The sequence below is a fragment of the Orcinus orca genome, chromosome 11, assembly GCF_937001465.1.
Source record: "Orcinus orca chromosome 11, mOrcOrc1.1, whole genome shotgun sequence".
Lineage (NCBI taxonomy): Eukaryota > Metazoa > Chordata > Mammalia > Artiodactyla > Delphinidae > Orcinus > Orcinus orca.
The window spans coordinates 32077020-32099742 of record NC_064569.1 but is presented as its reverse complement, the minus strand read 5'-3'; the positions used below and the strand labels follow the sequence as shown (position 1 = coordinate 32099742).

At 35.8% G+C, this 22723-nt stretch overlaps 1 protein-coding gene across 8 annotated transcripts in view; it reads right to left on the bottom strand.

Annotated features, from left to right (window-relative positions):
• CNTN1 (contactin 1) overlaps positions 1 to 22723 on the bottom strand; it is a 377545-nt gene that overhangs the window by 124425 nt on the left and 230397 nt on the right. For all 8 annotated transcript variants that reach the window (XM_004283468.4, XM_004283470.4, XM_033412353.2 and 5 more), the window contains 7 exons: positions 17197 to 17403; positions 13817 to 13916; positions 13482 to 13663; positions 10515 to 10639; positions 9746 to 9863; positions 5874 to 6024; positions 174 to 301 (listed from right to left, as the gene is read on the bottom strand). In XM_004283468.4, coding sequence (XP_004283516.1) covers positions 174 to 301; positions 5874 to 6024; positions 9746 to 9863; positions 10515 to 10639; positions 13482 to 13663; positions 13817 to 13916; positions 17197 to 17403 — 1011 coding nt within the window. The remainder of the gene's footprint in view (positions 1 to 173; positions 302 to 5873; positions 6025 to 9745; positions 9864 to 10514; positions 10640 to 13481; positions 13664 to 13816; positions 13917 to 17196; positions 17404 to 22723) is intronic.

The window sequence follows — 22723 nt, the reverse complement described above, 5'->3', positions numbered from 1 at the left end:
TTCCAAGAATAGTTTCATCAAACAAGAGATCTGCACAGAAGGCTTTTGAAATGGAAACATCAAAACGTGGATTGTCTTATAAGCTTAGTGCTGAATCATGTCTTATAGTACATTAGAAATTAAGCACTGTCAAACTTAAAAAAAAAAGTAAAGTTAATCAAATGGTTTCCTACCTGTGATAACAAGAGTCCCAGTGCTATTAGCCTTCCCTTTATTATTTTCTACAAAGCATGTATAGACACCTCCATCATTCCTTGTAATGTTATTGATTTCCAAGCTGCCATCTTCCCAAATGACTATTCTATTGACATGAAAGAAATACATATTTCACAAAATTAATTTAATGAAATACGTTACTATTCTATGTCTTAGATTAAAAACACTAACATCTTAGTATCATTAAAGTTTTACATAAATTGCTTGACAGAGACTTTTTTCAAGATGAAACATTCTAGCCTTTGTTTAGAATATTCTTTCTCAGCATCAAGTTTTTTTGGAAAACCACCTTCATCTTTTTCTTGGATTTATCACAGTAATCTCGAACTGTCCTCCTGCTGCCAACCTTGCCTCTACACAGTTTCTTTTCCCACGTGTCAGCCAGACATGAAGACATACACTGCATAAGTAATACAATGTCACTCTTTGGCTCAGTGATGTCACTCTACAGCTCAGAAGCCTCCAGTGAGTTTTCCATCTCATGCATAGTAAAAGCCACAGCCCTTGGTTTGCCCTTTTAGGCCCTGGTCGTTTTCACAATCTGTTTCTCACAACCTTCAGGGTTTTGCACAGTGGCACCTTCAGTAAAGCTTTGTCTGATAAATTCTAGTTAGTATGGCATGCACACACCCACCCATGGCACTGCTGCTTTCCTGGCATTCCCCGTGATATCCCTCTTCCCAGATTTTTCTTCCTAACACATATTTCATCAGACATACTTCAGCTTTACTTGTTAATCTATCCTTGCATTAGATGGTAGCATCCTGATGTCAGGAATTTGTATCTGCTTTGTTTGTGGCCCCATCTCAAGGTAACATATTCATTAACGTATACAATCATTAGGAAAAAACAAAAAGCTATGTTCCAGGAATTCCTTAAGGAGTGAGACATGAAACAATGAGTAGGCACTCGATCAACCTGTTTTTGAATGTATGAACTACATAGAGTTTAACTGAAGCAGTGGCTCTCTACATGCCACCATAAAATGACTTTTAAACCACTGTGAGACAGACTTAGATCAGTCATAGGCCTGAAAGAAGTGAGCCCAGATCTTCCAGGAACGTGACCCCAGGACTTCAGACTTGGTAGTTAGAATGGACTCATTTCCACAGCCACAGAGGAATACAAACATATTTTAATTTTAGGAAATTTCAAAGAATGATACTGTAAAACCTACCTTAGTAAAAGCTTCTGTAACAGATTACTTTTAGGAAATTCTTCTATGAACAGAAACTAAATCTTTCATACTAATAGAACTTAAATGTATTCCCTCTGCCTGTCTGCCTCTTCCTTGGAGTCAGGAGACCAAAAACTCATTATTTGTAACCTTATTATACCTAACTCTTACATATAATTTATATTACATTAATATTACATATATTATGATATATTACATATAATTTATATATTTATTATATAACTTTACCATATAATGCCTTGCACTTACATTCAATATTGGATTGCCTGTCATTGGATTTTATTTTATTTTTAAATTTTTGATATTCTTTTCCACTATGGTTTACTACAGAATATTGACTATCCCGTGCTTTACAGTAGGACCTTATTGTGTATCCATCCTATATATAATATTTTGCATCTGCTGATCCCAAACTCCCCATCCATCCCCCCACATCTCCTTCCCCCTTGGCAACCACAAGTCTGTTCTCTATGTCTGTGAATGTGTTTCTGTTCTGTAAATAAGTTCATTTGTGTCATATTTTCGATTTCACATACAAGTGACATTATATAGTATCTTTCTCTTTTTCACTTATTTCATTTAGTATGATAATCTCTAGGCCCATCCATATTACTGCAAATGGCATTATTTCATTCTTCTGTATGGCTGAGTAATATTCCATTGTATATATATACTACATCTTTATCCATTTATCTGTCAATGGACATTTAGGTTGCTTCCATGTCTTGGCTATTGTAAATAATGCTGTATGAACATTGGGGTGCATGTATCTTTTCAAATTATAGTTTTGTCTGGATATATGCTCAGGATTGGGATTGCTGCATCATACAGAAACTCTATTTTTAGTTTTTTGAGGAACCTCCACACCCGCAAAAGGGTGGAGTTTTGCCACGCTTTTGGGTGTGGCAAAGGGTGTAGGAGGGTTGCCTTTTCTCCACACCCTCTCCAGCAGTTACTATTTGTAGAGTTTTTAATGATGGCCATTCTGATCAGTGTAAGTGGTACCTCATTGTAGATTTGATTTGCATTTCTCTAATAATTAGCAATGCTGAGCATCTTTTCATTTGCCTATTGGCCATCTATATGTCTTCTTTGGAGAAATGTCTATTTAGATCTGATTTTTACTTTCCTTAAATATATAATTTCCAAAACCTTAATTTATCTCTGAAGCTTTGTACAAACACATGCCAACAATTCTCCATATATTCCATTTTAAGAGCAGAGCTTCATAAAGGACAATTACTACATACATACTTTTTAATAAAAATCTCCATATAAGAAAACACCAAAAATTTCACCAATAATATATTCCATAATTTCCTTGCTCGTCTTTAACTCTCCAGTTCCAACTTAAGCTCATTTCAGAATACTTTTTACTTATTGAAGAAATAATGTAATAGCATAATATAAACATAAAAGTAATTATTTGATATTGTGGAAGCTATGCCAATGTCCCTCTATGTTCTCACTGTGAGGAGTGTAACTGATCCACAGCTCTAGCTGCTGCACTCAGAAATCCATCACTGTGTTTGAGCCAAAACAACACTTTCCACAGGTTGCTCTCAGCCAATGACTGAGTCCAGGAGGGATTTTAAGGCTGCATATTCCAGGTAGACATCAGGCTCCTCTGATGGGCATTTTTAGCTGGAACGCTTTCCAGTGGTCTTACCACACTCTATTAAATCTGCACTGCAGTCCATTTCTACCCAGCCTTTCTTCCTTCCTTCCCTTTCCCCTTCATTTGGAAGCAGACCTGAATCTCAGATGGCTGTCCCAGGCTTCACCAAGAGTCTTCTCTGTTTTCCTTCCTAGGCATTGCCATTAATAAATGTCTTGCATGGCTAATCCCGCATTGTCATCTGCTTCTCATAGAACTCATATTAACACAGTACTAACATTAATGTGTCTCATTTTTTCTCACTAAGCTCTAGTGTAAGTCCTTAGCCAATTTTCCACCCCCACCCCATTTAATTATTTTGTACGTAAAGCAATGAAAATTATCATCAAGTTGCAATGGAAACAACAATAGCAACAATTAATCTTTCTAAAACCCACATTATTTTCTTAGTTTTCTCACATATATTAGCTCTCAATTGATCATTGTCATCTTTAAAGGGTATACTTCCTTGTGTTGTTCAGCTCACCTACACTTTCAGGTACTTTGTCCATGACATTAAAATTAATTTCAGTAAGAGTATTTAGGGAACTTGATGTTTTTGAATAATGATCCATATTCTAAAGTCAATGTAGTTAAATTATCAGAATCTTATCCTTATTTTCAGATTAGATCATATAGATAAACAGTCAAACAAGCCAGGAACCATCTGGTCTTTAATAAAGTAGTCACTTATTGTTGCCAAAATTATTCCAGTATAACCTCCATCTTATTTGTTAATGTTTAAAGCACACCAACTCTGGGGTAGAAAAGAATCTTGGAGAGACTCTCATATAAAAGGCTCAGATAAAGACCATTTTAGAGTTGATAGCAGTCCATTGGTTATGAATGAACAACTACAAAGAAATTCTGTTGGAGAATGCATATCATTTTAACCTTAAATAAAATCATACAATTGAGAACTTAATTACAACTTATCAAGATTTATGTTTCCTCTCTCCTGATTGCAAGTACTGCATATGCCATTTTACAAACCATTTACCAGGCACAGAGATAACTTAGTAATGTGGAACAGTTTTTAGGTAATTATATTAATCAGAATGAGATTATAGTTATGCTCAAAGACAGTTATTCAGTTACTCCTTAATATTATTTTCAACAGAAATGTTTCTCTAAAAGTAATTATTAGTTTAACTTTTCTTAATACATACTATTTTATAACATTCAAACTTATTTTTACATGAAATACCAAATCTATAATAAAGAGATACTTAAGTAATCTGAGCTACTAATGGGTTAACATAGTGAGCAAAAATTAGATTTATAGACTCTTTCATCAAAAGGTCATACAATTTGATTCAAATACTTTAAAAATATTGACAGGACTAGAATAATAAGATTTTAGGAGCTAGACTTTTCTTTTTTTGAACACATGTTTGTATTTAGGAAAAACAAATCCATGAAGCATGGTTCTGAGAAATTTGTGGTTGCAGAGGCCCATGGCATGAGTCCTCATCAGAATCAGAGCAAGATTCTTTTCATTAAGGAGAGAGAGCTAATAGTGCAGCCAACAGGGAATGCTATGCTCTAGGCTGTTGCAGTAGTGAATACCTAAAATTGGAACTACCTTATGATCATGGTCTGCATCACTCATTATCTGACTGCTAAAGCTTCAACCCTGTATTCCACAGATTGACTTTTCCTTTAACACTGATTCTTCTAGTATCATTTTGTTAAAGTGTTAATAAATCTTAGTCAGACATATTACCTGTAGAATTTAATGTATTCAGGGAAGCAGCTGCTGTCCTTGCACACCCCTCCCCAACCACAGCTTTGTCTCATGCACAACCATACTTGTGATTATCCTAGTAAGAAAACTGTGTTGCCATGTGTTCATTCCATATCAGCATGGCACAAGTTCAAGTTCTGGCTTGGAGATTACTGATACATTTTCAGAAGGTCACTTTAAACTTTCCAGGCTTTAGATACATCAAAACAGAGATAACACCCACCTTACATTCTTTATTGGATTACTATAAAGATTTATCTTTTATACTTTTGCTAGAATATTTTTTTTAAAGGCAAAAACTACTTTTTTCCTCCCTTATTTAAGCCTTTAGACAGATTTCTACTACTCTTAGATGAAGCCACAGAAAATGTTGTTACTAATGACCTGGCTTACTATGTGTCATCCCTTAAAACTGTTCTCCATTTTATTCTAAAGACAGCCATGTTGGTTTTAGTTCTTACATTCCTTATACATCCTCTTCTCTCTGCCTTAGGGCCTTTTCACATGCTGTGCTCCCTGCTTGAAATATTTGCTGCTCCCCAACCTTCACATACCAATTCTCCTATTTCCCAACATTCCTTCTCCCCATATATAGTTAGGAAGATTAGAAGTTCCTGTTCACTTCAGAAGAGGGAAGAGGTGATTTGTACTTTAAAATCACCTTTTATTTCCCTACTGAAATATTTAATAGGCTAATTGCATAAAATTAAATCAAATATGAATGGCTATAGAAGCCCTTGTTAGGGGAAAAATTATAAAGACCCTATTTTATTTCCTATTGTTAATTAGTTTTGTGGCCTTGGGCAATTTGTCACAAACCTCTGAGCCTCAATTTTTAAAATTCCTTATAAACTCTAGAAGTCTAAAAATTGAATTCTGTTTATAATAGATACTGACAGTGATGGGTATTTCTGTTTACCTTAGAGCTGTGATATCTTCTGGGGAGAAAAGTTAGAACAAAAATTATTTACACTATGAATATGAAAACAAGTTCTCTACAAAGTAAACTTTTCCAAGTACTGAGTTGCAATCGGATTTCTAGTTTCTGGACTGACCTGCTGCTATTGACAAGCCGCTCTGTACCTTTACTCCATAAAAATTTTGGTTTGGGTGCAGCTTTAGGTTTGCATTCAATTATAACTCTTCCTCCTTTAGCAGCCAGGATCTTTTTCTTCATAGGATTCATTTCAAAAGTTGGAGCCAAAGCTAAAAGAAAGTAAACTATTATTTGTCTCTTTTGCTAAAAAAAGAAACAGAAGTTTCTTCTATACTATAGCATCTTTTATTCCCTTTTGATTAATAATCAATAGAAAAGATTAATCTCACCAAATGTTATCAGCAATGACCAACAGACATTCCATGCCTAATAATAATAATTGTTTTCTTTTATTTAAAACTTTATTGAGGTATATTTTACTTATCAAAAATTTACCCATTTTAAATGTATAATTCTTGGTGATAACTGAATTAATTATTACACATTTAAGTTGTAATCAAATGCTGTATGAATATTTACCTTGAAGGTAATACCTAATTCAAGTGTCTTGACTCAGTTGCGCAAGGGAAGTTAAGTGAAAGGATAGAGGAAATTGAGCAATTATTAATATTGACACATATTCATAATCCGTAATCATAGTCACACTTTGAATGAACTGTCCCCAGCTTACGGATGAAAGAACTGATACCTATTAAGATTATATAATTTGCCAAAGGTGCCACAGGCAGTAAGGTATAAAATGGGATTTACATTTGAATCTAGATCTGTCTGATTTGCAAGCATGCTCTTTTCAATAAACAATATGACTCCTCCTTCATTATACAAACATTTATTGAGTACCAACTGCATGAAGACACTATGAGATGCCTTAATAAACAGAGAGACCCCTGCCTTCAGGACCAACCTACAAACAGTTATGGGAATGATGTTTTCAATTAATTGAGAAGTACATAATGCACCTGTAGCTCACCCTTACTTCAAAGTACAGATCAATAATTATGAAAACAGGCTATAGAGTCTCAAAAAATATTACTCTCTTGATGATATGCTCTAATTTTCTTTAGTGTCCCCACATCTAGCTCATTTCTCAATCTCTGTCATTTTGCAGACTCCAGGGGGATTCCATCTTTTTATTTCCACACATCCCAATCATCTATAAAACTGTCCTTTCTGGGGGCTTTTCTAGGCCTAAGTATATCTTTATCCAGGTCTTGACCCTTCATCATCTAGTCCCATGATTCTCAAATTTTATTTGTGCATCATAATCATCTGAGGATCTTGGTAAAATGCTATTTAATAGATCTGGGGTGGACCTGATATTCAGCACTTCTAACAAGCTCTGAAGAACACACTTTTTATAAAAATGATTTAGGTTATCCCATTGTTCTTTTAGTCTGACTTTTTATAATTGGAAATAAATAAGTAAACAACCAACTGTGTTGTACACCTAACACAGCATGTGGTATTTTGTATAGGCTAAATAAATATTGTGGGTGACATATTGCTTATAAAATATGAGAGAAATTTTCATCAGATTATATTTAGAAAGTCTAAATTTATCTAGAAAATAAGATTTTTTTCTGAATCTGTTCAGTCTTAATAAAATCGTTGATTTGGTGCAGTCATTTAAATGACCCATGCTTACCTAATGTTTGAATTTCTAGTGACAGAATCTAGACCATGTTCATGTATACATACATATATATATATATTTTTTCTTTTGTTCTTTATTGAGCCTATTACAGACTAGTATCTGGTGCAGAGTAAGCACTCAATAATCATTTGGTGGATGAATAAATGAATTAACTAAATAACTCAGGAAAGAAGAGAGAGAAACACTGTTCCTAAAGATAATAAACAAAAATAGATTGAAACAAATATAAAGATGGTCAGGAATTAATCTCAGTCTCAAAATGATCAATTTGCTTAATTACTGCCTTAATAGATTAATGATTGCAAGATTTAGGTTTGAAGACAGAAAGATCTTTCAGTCTGAGCTGTTAAATTTTCATTTTCTCTTATAATATATAACAATTAACAAGAAATTTTAACAGTAAACAAAAGCATTTACATTTGGAAGGAATTGAAATTCACCTCATATCTTCTCTAAGAGTCAAAATGATTTTACTGCACTTCATACCAAAGCGATAGGGTATGAAGCCTAAGCCTAAATGTTTCCTTGATACCCAAAGAAACTAGATTAAATATATTAGCAAGGAATTTTGACTTTAGGGGGAAGAAATGGAATATGATACTCAGCATTATAAGAAGAGGCAGGAAAAGTTAAAATCAAGAAGGCCTCAACTCTTTTTAAAGATAGCTTTCTTTAATACTTTCTTATAACTGTCTCAGTGTCTTTCATGTTCTTTTAGTGTCACTCAATTTGCAGTGATACCAATGTTTTAAAAAATTTCCCTTTGGTGTCTCAAGAATAAAAGAGACTGCACTGAGTCATTGTTTTATCTTTTCAGTAATCATTTCTAGCAGAGAAATCCTGCCCACCTGATTCATTACTTACAATATTACTAAACTTGGTGACAGCCACTTCAAATAGTATGAAAAGGACATGATAGTATGAAAAGGATATGATACTTTTAATTAAAGTAGTTGTAATGAAAATAAGAAGAAAGTAAAAAATCTCAGAGATTTATGGGATAAAAATGAGAAATTTAATAGATGTAATGGGGGGAAAGTATGTAGTAGATTGTGTCATTCTTTAGAACAGTAAATATTTCAGGAGGAGATGATGTGAATGAGTGAGAAATAATGAATTAGGTTTCAGACATGCTGAGTTTGGGATATCTGTGAAGTTACCCAGATGACCATTTCTACCAAGAAGCTTTTATAGTGAGCTTGAAGCTGAGGATAAAATTCTGGGCCAGATGTATAAATTAAGGGGTCCTTGATAGTTAATGGGCAAAGAAGAAGATATCATCCAGGTTTTTTTAAAAAATTTAAAAATAATAATAATTGAGGAATAATATTATAAAATGAAAGAATGAGTAAGAATGAGTAAGAAAATGGAATGCAACCAGAGGAATGGAAATCTAGAAGAGAGCAAGATTTCCAACTGAGCAGGGAAGGGGTAAAAAGGAAAATGAAGGCGATCAAGACAAAATAATCTGGGAGGTATCAGAGTATGGCATCACCAAGGACAAAAGAGAGGAGAATTCAAGAGGAAAGCATGACCAGAAAGAGAGGCAGCCTGAGGATATGCACACACACTCACACACACACACACACACACACACACACACACACATGCACACGAAGAAAGGATGTCTGTTGAGGGCAGAGATAAAGGGATTATTTTGGGACAAGATACATCGTCCTCTGGATAAAGAGTATCAAAAGGACAAGTGTAGTAAAGATTCAGATAGTTTTGAAGAGGGATGGGAGGTTGAAATATTTTATTTCAGTGTTTTTCAATTTTCATGGAGAAGTAAGAAAGTAATATGAAAGTAGGAGTGAGTGTGGGGTAAGGGGATTGAGGAATGTCTCGAAGGTTTTCAATAGCAATTTTAACCCAGGGACCCAGGGACTGATAAAGCTACCAAGTGCTAAACACTCATCTGAGGCTGGCTCACAGGCATTGCGGAAGCATCAATCTTCACTATGTGATGTCCTGGCAGTGTTTAGCTGCCCAAACATAGGAGAGAACAAGACATAAAAATTGGCATGTGTAAAGTTTGCTTTACCATTAAAAAAGTCTTAAAAACCTTTATACTCCATGTTGCCTCCAATTTATTTACTGTTCATGAATGAAAGGAAAATAATAATATCATTCTATTTCAAACCACATTTTAGAAATGTTTAACTTCTAATTCAAGAAAGTAATGTGAAATTAAATATAATCTGTATATAATGAAGGATCATTTTAATATGTTGCTTTCTTGCTGATTGTTAACAGAAACCAGAAATAATACTGACCCAAGATCTTCAACTCCGCGTTTGCATAAATGGCTCCATGTGTATTTTCAGCTATGCACTGATACATGCCAGCATTTTCAAAGGTCACGTCATACAGTCTCAATTCCCCTCTATGATACTGGAAAGAACACAAAGTGAAACACATTTTCTTGATAGACTTTAATAGAAATGGTTTCATTTGGGTTTGGGCTTGGTTGTCTTTCCATTTAGGTACATTATTTTTGCCCCCACTGTTAACTAAGTCTAGTGGAGTGGGGTTTTCATGGTATGGGGAAGTAAAACCCACTTACCATGCCCAGTGGCTCTTGTTCTATTCATCCTACAGAGAAGAGAGTCCACCTTTTTCCCTCTTGGCCCAGCTGGGAGATTACAGTGGGAAGGTAGAGAAGGACCCCACTGCTGCTACTTGTCCCCAGGGCTAAAGGTAGGACCTTCATTCTTACCTCTGTTTCTGTGGGGTCAGGGAAACAGTGGCAAGAAAAAGAGGACAATATCAGGTAGTAGAGATGGATGCATAGGAAGAGGGTGAAAAGTGGAACAAAGGAAACAATAAGGAGAGAGAGAGAGAAGGTAGACATAAGAAAATGTTTAAGCTGGAAAAAGACACTTTATGTTCACTTTCTGGTTTTTTCTTTTAAAGGAGACTTTTATATTTCAGGGACTAGATGCCCTTAATCTATTGACACTCCTGCTAACTTTATCCCAGGATCACCCAGAAATGTTACCGGAACATAGGCTCAAGAACTGCAAAGCACTTGAACATACATACCAAATATCCATTCTTCAGCCATCGGATGCTAGGGATGGGCTTCCCTGTGGCCACACAAGGCCAGTAGAGATCACTGCCTATATCCACCTCTGTGTCATTGATGTGTTCTACCCACTCAGGAAATGCTTAAAAGTAAAGGACATTGAAAATTGTCAAATGCAAGTCAAAATTCATCATCATCTCAAGAGGACAAATATTACACTTAGTTGATCTTCCTCTAGAAAATACATCAAATACTCTGTGTGTTATAAAATCAATGATAGAGTCAGTGAAATTGTATTTCTACAGGTCAGCAGGTAAACTTTATCTTACAATATTACAGCACTAGGTAACTGTAATTAAATTCATAATTGTTTTTCTATTTGTGAACCACGTTTTGTTGGAAAGCTAATTCACGAATAGCACTAAAATAATTTATCTTTTTCTTATAATGTAAATCTTTCAAAATTACATATAAAGTTTTAAAGAATTATGTGTTAATTTATTATGTAAGAGGGGTAGAGTCTAGGGTACAAGTGGAGATGTTGACCTCAGAGAGCAGCTGAACCTAGAATATAAAGAGATAAGGGTAGAGAAGTAGGTGTCAGTAGATGTGGAGTGGGAGTTTGTGAAAGCTCCAATTTAATTACTACCATTTTCTCTGTGAAATAAGAAGCCAAGTTATTAGCTGAGAGGAAGGTTGAAGGAGGAGGTACTGTGGGTTTGAAGGAAATCATGAAGGCATGAAATGGTCATCTAAGAGAGTGAGAGGTAAGTGAATCTGGAGAAATGTAGTCTAGTTGCCAGGCGACATTAAGGGTAACAATAAGGTCTGAAGCATGGCAGTGGGAGTGAGTTGCTGAGGAAAGTTGTAGGACAAGATCATTGGAGGAAAGGAGTTCAAAGGAACTGAGAGGGCAAACTATTGGAAAAGTTATTATAGTCTACATGATTTTTTAAAAATTAATTAATTAATTTATTTTTGGCTGTGTTGGGTCTTCGTTTCTGTGTGAGGGCTTTCTCTAGTTGCGGTGAGCGGGAGCCACTCTTCATCGTGGTACGCAGGCCTCTCACTGTCGCGGCCTCTCTTCTTGCGGAGCACAGGCTCCAGATGCGCAGGCTCAGTAGTTGTGGCTCACGGGCCCAGTTGCTCCGCGGCATGTGGGATCCTCCCAGACCAGGGCTCGAACCCGTGTCCCCTGCACTGGCAGGCAGACTCACAACCACTGCGCCACCAGGGAAGCCCCTAGTCTACATGATTTTATGTCACCAAGAATGAAGTCAGGAGTAGAGTTGTAGTTGGTGAGAGTTGTCAATAGCGAAAATCTTAGGGCAATGAGTGGGGAGGGGCGACTTAACATAAGATTGTAAACTGGATGATTAAAGGAAAAGAAAGATAGTCTAGCAATAGCAGTGAAGAGCAGGGAGGCAGGTATTGGCAGTACTGCCAGTCACTCCTGGGGATGAGGGCTGTGAAAGAAAAATCAGCCACTGCTTGAGTGGTCTACAGGGGAAAGTGTCTTTAAGGGAGAGCCAAGTTTCAGTTAGAGCAAGAGAATAAAGGGAATGTTCAAAGAAGTTGAGAATATAGGGGATTCTGATAATGGACTATGTGCTCTAGAAGCATAGTATAAAGACGTCAGAAGTTGGGAATGAGGGGGAAATAGAGACTAAGTAGGACATGTGCAGAGCTCTGTGGGTATTAAAGTGCAGGTCATAAGGAGGCCCTGGACCAAGGGCTTCTTAAGGCAAATGAAATGCACAGGGTGAAGGTAAAATGATCCTAATCTTAGTGGACTTTATGAGATGGTGGTGGTGAGGCTGCAAATCCTGGGTCATCGGAGACACTTACTTTATTCCAATATAGACAGAGGCCTGGGGTCTGAGAGATAGGGGTAGGGGTTGGACTTGACCCTGTCACAGTACCCTTTCAGCCTTCTGGTATTCCAGTTCAGCTGAGGCATCATCTCCAGTTTTTCCTATCATGTATCTTTTTGATGAGACTAAGGTACCCCTTTGCCATATGCTTTATCAATATCTTATGTAATTTTCCATATCGCACTCTCATTATTTTCTTTATAATTATATATATTGGGGGTATATATTTATTTGACTGTATATGCTTGTATACATTTGGGGGTTTTGTATGATATGACTAGAGTATGAATTCCTCAAGGACAGAATATTTCCTTTAAGTCCTTGCTCCTATCATAGTGTCTGCCTCTGAGGACACACTCAGTATACACTTGTTGAAGACTTAGATGTTTATTTAGATGTTTATTTAGACCTGCAAACTTCACATTGTAGATTTGTGAATGGATTTGTAGGGATGATTTCAGCCTGAAAAGTTTCAAGCACTGACTGAGAAACAACATTCTCTCCTCCCAAACATAAGCTTATTTTAATGTGTGAGAATCAAACACTTGTGCCAAGAAAATTATATTAAAGAAAACTTTTCCTTAGACCAGTAGTTCTCTAAGTGTGCGTCCTGAACCAGTAACATCAACATCTCCCAAGAATTTGTTAGACATACAAATTCTTGGGTCCCAAATAGACCTTCTAACTCAGAAACTCTGAGGGTGGGAACCAGCAATTTGTGTTTTTAATGAGCCCCCAGATGATTTTAAAACATGGTAAAGTTTGTGAACCACTGGGTTAAACTAAATCATAATGCCTAGGTTCTTGTACAAATAAAAAAGAGAGCTTGAAGAAAGTCTACAAACTATATGAATTATATTTTCTGAAAATTATCAATAACACTACTATTGATCCATTGGTGTTCCTATGATACCAGTGGCATAAACTCTTAACTTATATACTCATATTTGTGACTTAATTAGACATAAAGATGAATATTTTATCCTTTTGCATAATGTAGTTCACATCACTATTTTTAAACTAATCATTTTATGCTAGTTTTTCAAGTATGAAAGTGGCTTTCAATAAGATATTGATTAAATGTATGGAAAATTAAAACAATATCTCTACCTTGAACATAAATTCTTGCCTGGTGTTTATCCTTTCCTCTAATGTTCTCAGCCTCACATTCATATGTGCCTTCATCTTCTAGCTGAATATTGAAGATCTTCAGGACAGCTCCAGATGTGCTGATCTCAGCCGTGCTTGGCATTGGTTCTAGGACCTTCCGCCAACGGATATCAGGAACAGGACTTAAATAGGAGAAAGTAAGAGCTAATGGTCCACAATTCTTAAAAGACAATTTACTCTATGTTTATAGCTAAACATTTACAACATTTATTTCCTAACAACACAAAATTTAATGTATTTCTATATATGTTAATAAAAACTGTGAGTATACTTACTTGCCAAGTGCAAAACACTCTAAAGTCACATTTTGGCCCATCAATGCATATATGTCCTTGAACTGAACTACAATATCAGCAGGATATGGTTTTGTTGTTCCTAATTTAAGAAAAACAAAAATATCAACTAATTAGTAAGCAGAGTAGCGTTTGTTTAACATTGTGGTTTTTATAGGATTAGAATTGCTTCAGTATGGAAGACTTTTCTCTGTACAAGTACTGGAAAATATCTGATCATGTCACAATGTATAGATTTGTTTATTTATGCATAGTATGCATACAGTATGAATTTTATTAAGCATTTTCAATCATATTGGCTCATTCTGACAACGGTGTAACCAATTTGACTCAAATAACTAAAAAATTCAACAATTCTTTAGGAAGCATCAAATAGGTATAAAACAAGCATAAAATACGTATGAAACGAGCATCCCAGGCGATTCTGATAAATTGGATTTTTGATCTGTACCTTGAGAAAACATTGACCCAAGGGGCATTCCTTTTGATTCTGCCTCTAAAATACAACTTGGATCTGCCAGGTACTCTATGGGAATCAGGAAAAAAGAGAAAAAGGAAGGAAATGAGGGATAAGGGAAGAAAGAAGAGAGAAGAGTGCAAAAGAAGGAGACAAGGGAAGAAAGAGGAAGAAAAGAATAAAGGAGTGTCCATGGAGATGAAGGAAAAGAGAAAACAATTTTAAAAGAGGGAAGGAGAGAAGGAAAGAAGAAAATTGTTTATTTAAACATCACCGTGTTCATCAATGACAACATTTATTTAGCATGTCGTTATTGAAGGATGTAATTCCCTCTATCTTACAGTGGAAGAAATAGGCTCAGAAAGGCTAAATACACTGTTTAGGATCACAACATGAGTGTGTATTTTACACTGTATAACACTATAAAGACAAATAGATACACAAAGACCTGAAATACAAGCCAAAACAAAAGTAAATGCTCTGAAAGAGTGGCAGCCAAGGAGGATTGTTGGAAGTATATAGGGGCCAAGGGAATTTCAAGCAAAGAGGGCATTTGAACCAGACCAGTTCAAGTTGAGGAAATAGCATATTATGACACAACTTCAGGAGTGTGCAGGGAATTATAAAAGGTCTAGGAATCAAAATGATATTGAAGCATATGTAGTTGAAGATGAGCTTGAACCTACAACATAGAAGACTTGAAACTGTGATATTAAACATTTTGAAGCTAATTTCCTCAATGGGGAACTACTAATAGGTTTTGATAAAAGAAGTGATATGAATCTTAATTTTGGTTTAAGTAGAAGACCTTGTTGTCAGTTTTAAAGGAAGGAATATGGAGAAGAAAAATAGCAGAGAGTCAGAGATCTAAGGGAGTGAGTTTCATAAATTCAGAAAAATAGATGAGGGACTAAACGAGGGCACAGTTGCAGTGGGAACAGAAAGGAAAGGGCAGATCCAAGTTGTATTTTACAGGCAAAATCAAAAGAACTGCCCCTTGGATCAATGTTTTCTCAAGGTACAGATCAAAAATCCAATTAATCGGAATCACCTGGGATGCTCGTTGAACCTGCAGATCACTTCCTAGGGGTCAAGGATGGGTCACATCATAGGTCTGCTGAATCACTATCTTTGGGTTCCACATTTTCCTCAAACTTCCCAAGTGCTTATGTCCTAAATGGGAACCGCTGTGCTCACTGTCCTGAGGATGGCAGTGGAGAGGAGCTGATGATTAAAAATGCTCCCCCGAATTATTGCTAAATGAGAAATATGACAGTATTGCTAAATGAGATGAAGAACACCAGAAGAGGAGGTTTAGAGAGGAGATAAAAGATGTGCTTGGAATATTTCAAACTTAACATCCTTGGGAACTTTCTGTGTGTCAAGCCCAGGATGTAGGTAGAATTCAGGATTAAATATAGGGAAAAGTTTTGGAGATGCAAATTTGGAGTCATCACATAGGGCTACTAGAGAAAAAGGTGTAAATGAGTGAGAATATTTGAAAAAAGATTAGAAAGAAAGATTAGAAGGAGGAAGATCTGATGAAGGATACTGTATAGAATTTGTCAGCAAGGCAGGTGGGAGATGAGCGGAGGCAGAAGTAGTCAGAAAAAATAGGAAAAGAAGGGCGAGTTCAAGAGAGGCAGAGAGATCAACAAGTGTCAAAATTCATACAGTATCAGGCCTGAAAATATCCTTTGGATTTAGCAAATAAGAAGTGGTTTCACTTATTCATTGAATACAAAATAATATGCAGAGGGAAAGGAATGGAGGAGAGTTTGAAGATTCAGAAAAGAAAGGAAAGAGTGATGTAGTGATGTCCTTAAATGAATCAAATGGACTGTGAACCAGGGCAACTGGAGGAAGCAGCCTGAGCAGCAGGAGAAGCACTTCTTCCACCGAGAAAGAAAGAAGCACTGAATGTCGAGGGAAGCATAGGGAAGAAAGTTAGGGAAATTTTTACATGATGGCTCCTTTTCACTCTGCGAAGTAGTGGTGAGAGTATCTCCTAAGATTTGGGAGGGGAAAAAAAGCCAGAAAATCAGAAGATATTTATTGAATTCTAACCATGTGACTGCTATCTTGAGAAGAATAATAAAAATAGAATCTTTATGGTATGATGGACTTTTCCCCATTGTTATATACAACTTAAGGTTAGTGGTAGGAACCAAACCTAAGTCTGCCAACAACAGTGCCAGTATTTCTTCAGAAGCTTGAACTCAGCAATATGAGTGTAGCAGCAGGACTGAGATAAAAATAATGTGAAGTAAGAAAACATATTGTGATCTGATTTCTCAGGAAGTGGTACATTAAAAAACGGAATGCAGTTCATTCAATTGAAGCCTGAGAAAAGGCCAGTCAAGAATGTTAGTGGTCATCAAATATGGCACCACGGTAGTCATACCCTACACTACTTACAGTAGAAAGGCAATTTATATACTTATTTGCTTCATGTAAATAGTTCTTAAAAATATCAAAATAATCCAATTGCCTTCTTCCCCCCGCCCCCCAATTCTGTAATCACTATAGTTTGTTTTGATCTAATCATTCATTCTCTTTCATGAATTTACTAAGAAGTAGGATTGGACATGAAACAAAAAGCAGTTGCTGGTGATTCCCATTGTAAATGATATATTGGTATTTTGCTAATGAATTGATTGGTTCTCTATGCATTCCCTGAGCTAGAGGCAACCAGTCTAAACTCAACCACCTTAGGGACACTTTTATGATGTAAATCTTCTCTATGGGAAAAACTAAGGAAGGGCAAGGCTTACAAAGTACGTATCCTCTGTTTGCTCCGACAGAGCAGACAGCTGTTCTCCCCACTGGATATCTCTTTTCATTATTGTAAGTATGCCATAAGCAGACAAACTTGCAAAAACAGAGGAACAAATATGATACTTACGTTCAGGTAGTGGAATGAGTGGGATAAATTTGCTGAACACACTCTTTGTAATAGAGGGACTGGATACAAAACAGGAATAATTCCCTTTGTCTGATGCCTCAACATTAGCAATGTAGAGATTGCCATTTGTCTGAGACACAAATCTTCGTTTATCCATTGTGATAAATACAGGAAATTCATTTAGAAGCCAGCGGTAGCTAAGATCATCTAGAAGAAAATATTGTTGACTAAGTATTAACCTCCTCTCCAAAAGCAAAGATTTTGTTTTCTAATAATAAGCTAGCCCATAACCTAATGTAGGCTTTTAAAATATTGTTGACTAAGTATTAATCTCTTCTCCAAAAGCAAAGATTTTGCTTTCTAGTAATAAGCACATAATCTAATCTAAGCTTTTATAGAGCCAAGAAGTTGGAAATAGGCCAAGATAAACTGAAAATTTTCTAAAAGCTACTGTAGTTTGAGTGAGTATAAAGTGATGCTAAGCAATTATATCTCTCTCTCTCTCAATTATTTATGGATTACTAATTTTTATTTTTTATTTCATTGATGGGCAAAACGAAACTCAGAGAGGTTAAATGACTTGCTTAGAATTTCATGGCTAAGAGAATTAGGATTCTGAATCCAGGTCTAATAATTCCAAATTCCATCTTCCCTACTGCATTTAAAAGATAAAATCAAGATTACTAACTATACTGTGGCTCTATATCTTTTTATTTTTATACTCCTATTTTAAATGATTGATTTAGGAATGAGTTTACATAGCCTATTCTGGCCACATTAAAAAGTGAAAACTACAGAAACAGAGGAAGGCATCTTTTTTTTTTTTTTTTTTTTGCGGTATGCGGGCTTCTCACCGCTGTGGCCTCTCCCGTTGCGGAGCACAGGCTCCGGACGCGCCGGCTCAGCGGCCATGGCTCACGGGCCCAGCCGCTCCGCGACATGTGGTATCTTCCCGGACCGGGGCACGAACCCGTGTCCCCTGCGTCGGCAGGTGGACTCTCAACCACTGCACCACCAGGGAAGCCCGAGGAAGGTATCTTATTTGTTTTCTTAAATATTAGGAAGCAGATCATATGGTAACTTGTAACTGTAGGAAATTCCTTTGGCTAAACATACTGGCTGGCTAGGCCAAAAGTTGAATTTCCTCATTAAATTGCTGTTTTTCATGCAGTTTTCTATTCCTATATCCCCTTCCAGTTTTGAGGAATGACCCCCCAGTAGTCATGTGCAGCAGTAATGTGCAAGAGGGAACTCTGGGCAATGCGTATTTCTCAGTCACAATATGCTGATTCCCTTTAAAACATCATAACCATGTGAAGACAACTGCCACTAGGAAGATCACCTCAGAAAAAGAGGGGATCTCTTAGTTCAAGTTAGAAAGGATTTTAGATGTAAGATGGTAGAAAGTCATGATCTTTTAAAAATGAAATAATCGTGACATGGGGCTTCCCTGGTGGCGCAGTGGTTGAGAGTCCGCCTGCCGATGCAGGGGACACAGGTTCGTGCTCCGGCCCAGGAAGATACCACATGCCGCGGAGCGGCTGGGTCCGTGAGCCATGGCCGCTGAGCCTGCGCGTCCGGAGCCTGTGCTCCGCAACGGGAGAGGCCCCAACAGTGAGAGGCCCGCGTACCACACACACACAGAAAAAATCGTGACATAATACCCTTTTGCTTCAGGGAACTCAAGGTGATTGGTGAAGCTGCTAATGGGAGTGTGAAAGAGAGCTGAATAGGAAAAACTATAAGAATTGCACACTATATACATTCAGCATGCTTGAGAATAATAATCCAGGGGATTCCATTTAGATTAGCTATGTAATTTTCTCCAGCAATATACAATATTATAAAAGCGAATGAAGATGATTATTCTGTTTTTTCATCTTTACTTTTTAATTATAGAAGTTTATTTTTATTAAAATAATAGGAAATACAGATATTAAAAAGAGAAAGAAAATTAAACCACCATAATTCTCCAACTCAGAGTTATCATTGTTAGCATACATCTTTCTAGGCATTTATATCTGTGAATGATTCTATTATCTTAATTGTTATTCTTATGCTGATTTAAGGTCAGGTAAAAACCACAGGAGAAACAAAATAAGAAGAAACTTTGGGGGCTGCTTAAATTGCTGAAATCAGGTTCTTGGCATTGGGCACAAATAATTCCATGTAATCTTTGATCCAAAATAATATTTATAGTATATTTTAACAACTGTAAACCTGTCTAATTTTGAAATATTTTTTGTATTCTCACTTAAAAAGAAAATTAATAGTTTTGTAATGATTTCTGCAAAAAATTAAATTCCAAAAAGTCAGAAAGAGTCAGGAAAGTATAGATTTCCTTACAGAAGAAGGATTTTCTTAGCTATACAATGATTTCAAGATACCACACACAAAATGCATTCAGAATAGTCTGAGTACTCCATAGTTATGTGAATATGGAGAACTGTATTTTAAATCTAGACTAAATATGATTTTGGTCAGTCTATTTTAATTACTATATTTTTCAGTTTCTGTAAATTTTAAGAAAGTTTTCTGTTTACCACTCATTAGAAAAGAGGAATGGGATAATGTTTTACTATTTGAATCTTCAAGGGAGAAACACTAGGTCAGAGAAGTTATTTCCATGATGTTGATAGAAACATAAGTGTTGGACTACAGAGCAACTTGTCTGGCTGATTTAATGCCCAATGTGGATTCCCCAGTTTACTGAGTTATCTTCTATGTGTCACTAAACAAGACAGATTTGGCCTTTGCCCTTATGGGACTTGTAATATTAATAGTTAATCTAAATTTATATAACGAATTTTTGCCTACTGATAAGCCATCTACTTGGATGAAAGAATAATTGCAATATGTTGGAAGCTATCATTTCTCATTAAAATAAAGGTAGGAATTGCTATTGCTATTTTTAAACAGGGACACAGAGCTTTAGCTGGTTGACTTCCCCGGGGATATAGAGCAGTAGGGAGGCAGAACAGATCTTCCAACTTCCCTTTCCACCCCAGAACTACCAAAACGGTTCCTCGACTGGTGTGGTAGCTGCCCTGCTGCTCGGACTTAAGAATGAGACTGAATTTAGGCAATCAAGAGCCAAACCCTGACCAAGTTCTCACAGGGGCTCAATCGATTATCTATCTGTCTTCCCCTGCCCCATGCAGATGGTAAAATTAACCATCTCTGAAGAAGCCAACACCTGCTTTCTTCATAGCCCTGTTGTCTGGCTTAAAAAATAAATTATTATAAAATTACTTTTTTAGAAAAAGTAATAAGTACCAGCACCTGTTTCAAAAACATTACTTTTATTGATAGATGTCTGGGATGTTTTTTCCTTTGCCTCAAGAGAGTCTGGACCATATTACAGACGGATTTGTTTTGGCCAATTTTACTGCATTTGACTAGTTTCATTGTATTACTTTGAAATACATCACTTATCTAACCTTGATAAATAATATATATTTCTCCTTGAAATAGATTTAAAGTACTTAAGTGTTCCCTGGAAGAATAATTCACAAACTTTTAAGAAGATGTTTGTACTTTTTTTGTTAATTAACCTCAATAGAACAGAATTTACCTATACCAAAAAAATCACTATAGCTCCTAATTTTTCTTTGATACTCACAATAAACTATACATTAAACTCTTTTAGAAAGAAATTTATACCAACTTATACCGTGGGCTCACATATTCCCTACGATGCTCTGGCATTCGTGTCTATTTTTGTGCTTACCTTTTTAGTCTATTGAGATTCATTCAATATCATATTCACCATTTCATGAGTTATTTTTCTTAGGAGTATTCCCACTTTCTTATTCATTAAAAAAATTCACACCATATCTATTACTTGGTATTCCATATTTTGTCAATAGTATCCACCCTTTGAACAATGGATTTCATCTTTATTCTCTCACTTAATATGCCCATATATGATTTCTATTTTGTGAGATGTATAACTCAATTTCTGATGGTTCTGAAAATTGGCCAGAAACAAAGCATCGTGTTTTCATTTTCTGAGGGTCTAGGGGTTTAGGAAGTCTTACACATTCATGAATTATTGATTGCTATTTAATAAAACAAAATCTTAACAGGAAATTTATCTTTTAATGAAATTGTAATCACTACATATCCACCAATTTAATGAACACATTTATTTACTCTTTCACTCTCTCAGTCCTCAAATATTTTTTGGACACTTATTCTGTGCTAGGCATTAGGCAATCCGTTGTATATCAAATGTTGTTATAAAATTGAATCAACATCTGTACTGATATAGTTACGTATAAGTATTCTTGATAAATAAGTAAACTGGTTCAAATCAGAGTTCTCCCCTTTGCAAGAAACTGTAGAACACCCAAATCCATAGAAAAATGTAATGGATTGTAAACAATGAGACTTCCCTTCTAGATCTTTTTCCTGTGCATAAATGAGAAAGACAACATTGCTATAATCGTGAATAAAAAATTCTTAGTAGAGTAAGAAGTACTTTATTTGCTTTAATAATAAGGTTCAAAATACTAAATGTACTAAATGTATTTTATTTACTTTAATAATAATCCATTTTAATTATATAACCATTTTATCATTTAAAAATATATTATTAAATTTAAATCTCACAACAAGGTCTATGAAGTAGGTGGCACAGGAATTATTATTCTCAAATTTTAAACAAGGAAATTGAGATGTAGATATGTCTAAGTTGACTTGACTTAGTAAGGACTAAATCCTAGGTTATCAGATCACCAAGTAGAGCAGCAGGGTTTGACAACTATAAATAGTTGCATATATAACATTCTTTGAGGCTCAGAATCCAAAGGCAGGTTCCTTTACTCCTTCAACGCCATTAAGTTTTAAACTGCAAACACAAAACCTTAACTTAACTGCATATAGGAGGAAGATAGATTTATGGCATGGAGATGGTAAAATAGTACACATACATACACACATTATGGTTTTGAAGCATATGTCCATTCTTATGTTTGAAGATGGCATGTCTAAAGTTCAAAGAGGTCATAATCCGCTAAGAACACAAGCGGACAAAAGGAGATGAAGAGCAGCTCAGATTCTATTCTATGATTAATGATGTTTCTCCAGCTTATTTAAAAGACCTACTTAATTCCCTGCCCTGCCCCTGCCCATATAAACATATGTATCTTTATCAGGATGAAGAGGTAATTAGTCATTTCGCTTAATGATTTGAAGCTTCTATCAACCTTGTTTTGGTCCATGAAATTCTTCATTCGGCACAGTAGTAAAGATGTCACAGAGACTTGAAAACAAGACTTATCTCAGAAAAATCTCAAAGCCTGTTCCCTGGACATTTTCCCCCTTTCTATTTGTACTAATTCCCTAAGTTATCACATGCATTCCTATGGCTTTTAAAACTATAAAATGATGTATCACAAACTGATATTCCTAGCTCAGATGTTGCCCCTGGGTTCCACATTCACAGAAATGCCAATCTGACAGCTCCTTTTGAAGGTTTAAATCAGGCACCTCACTCTTATGTCCATAGCTATTCCTCCAGGCA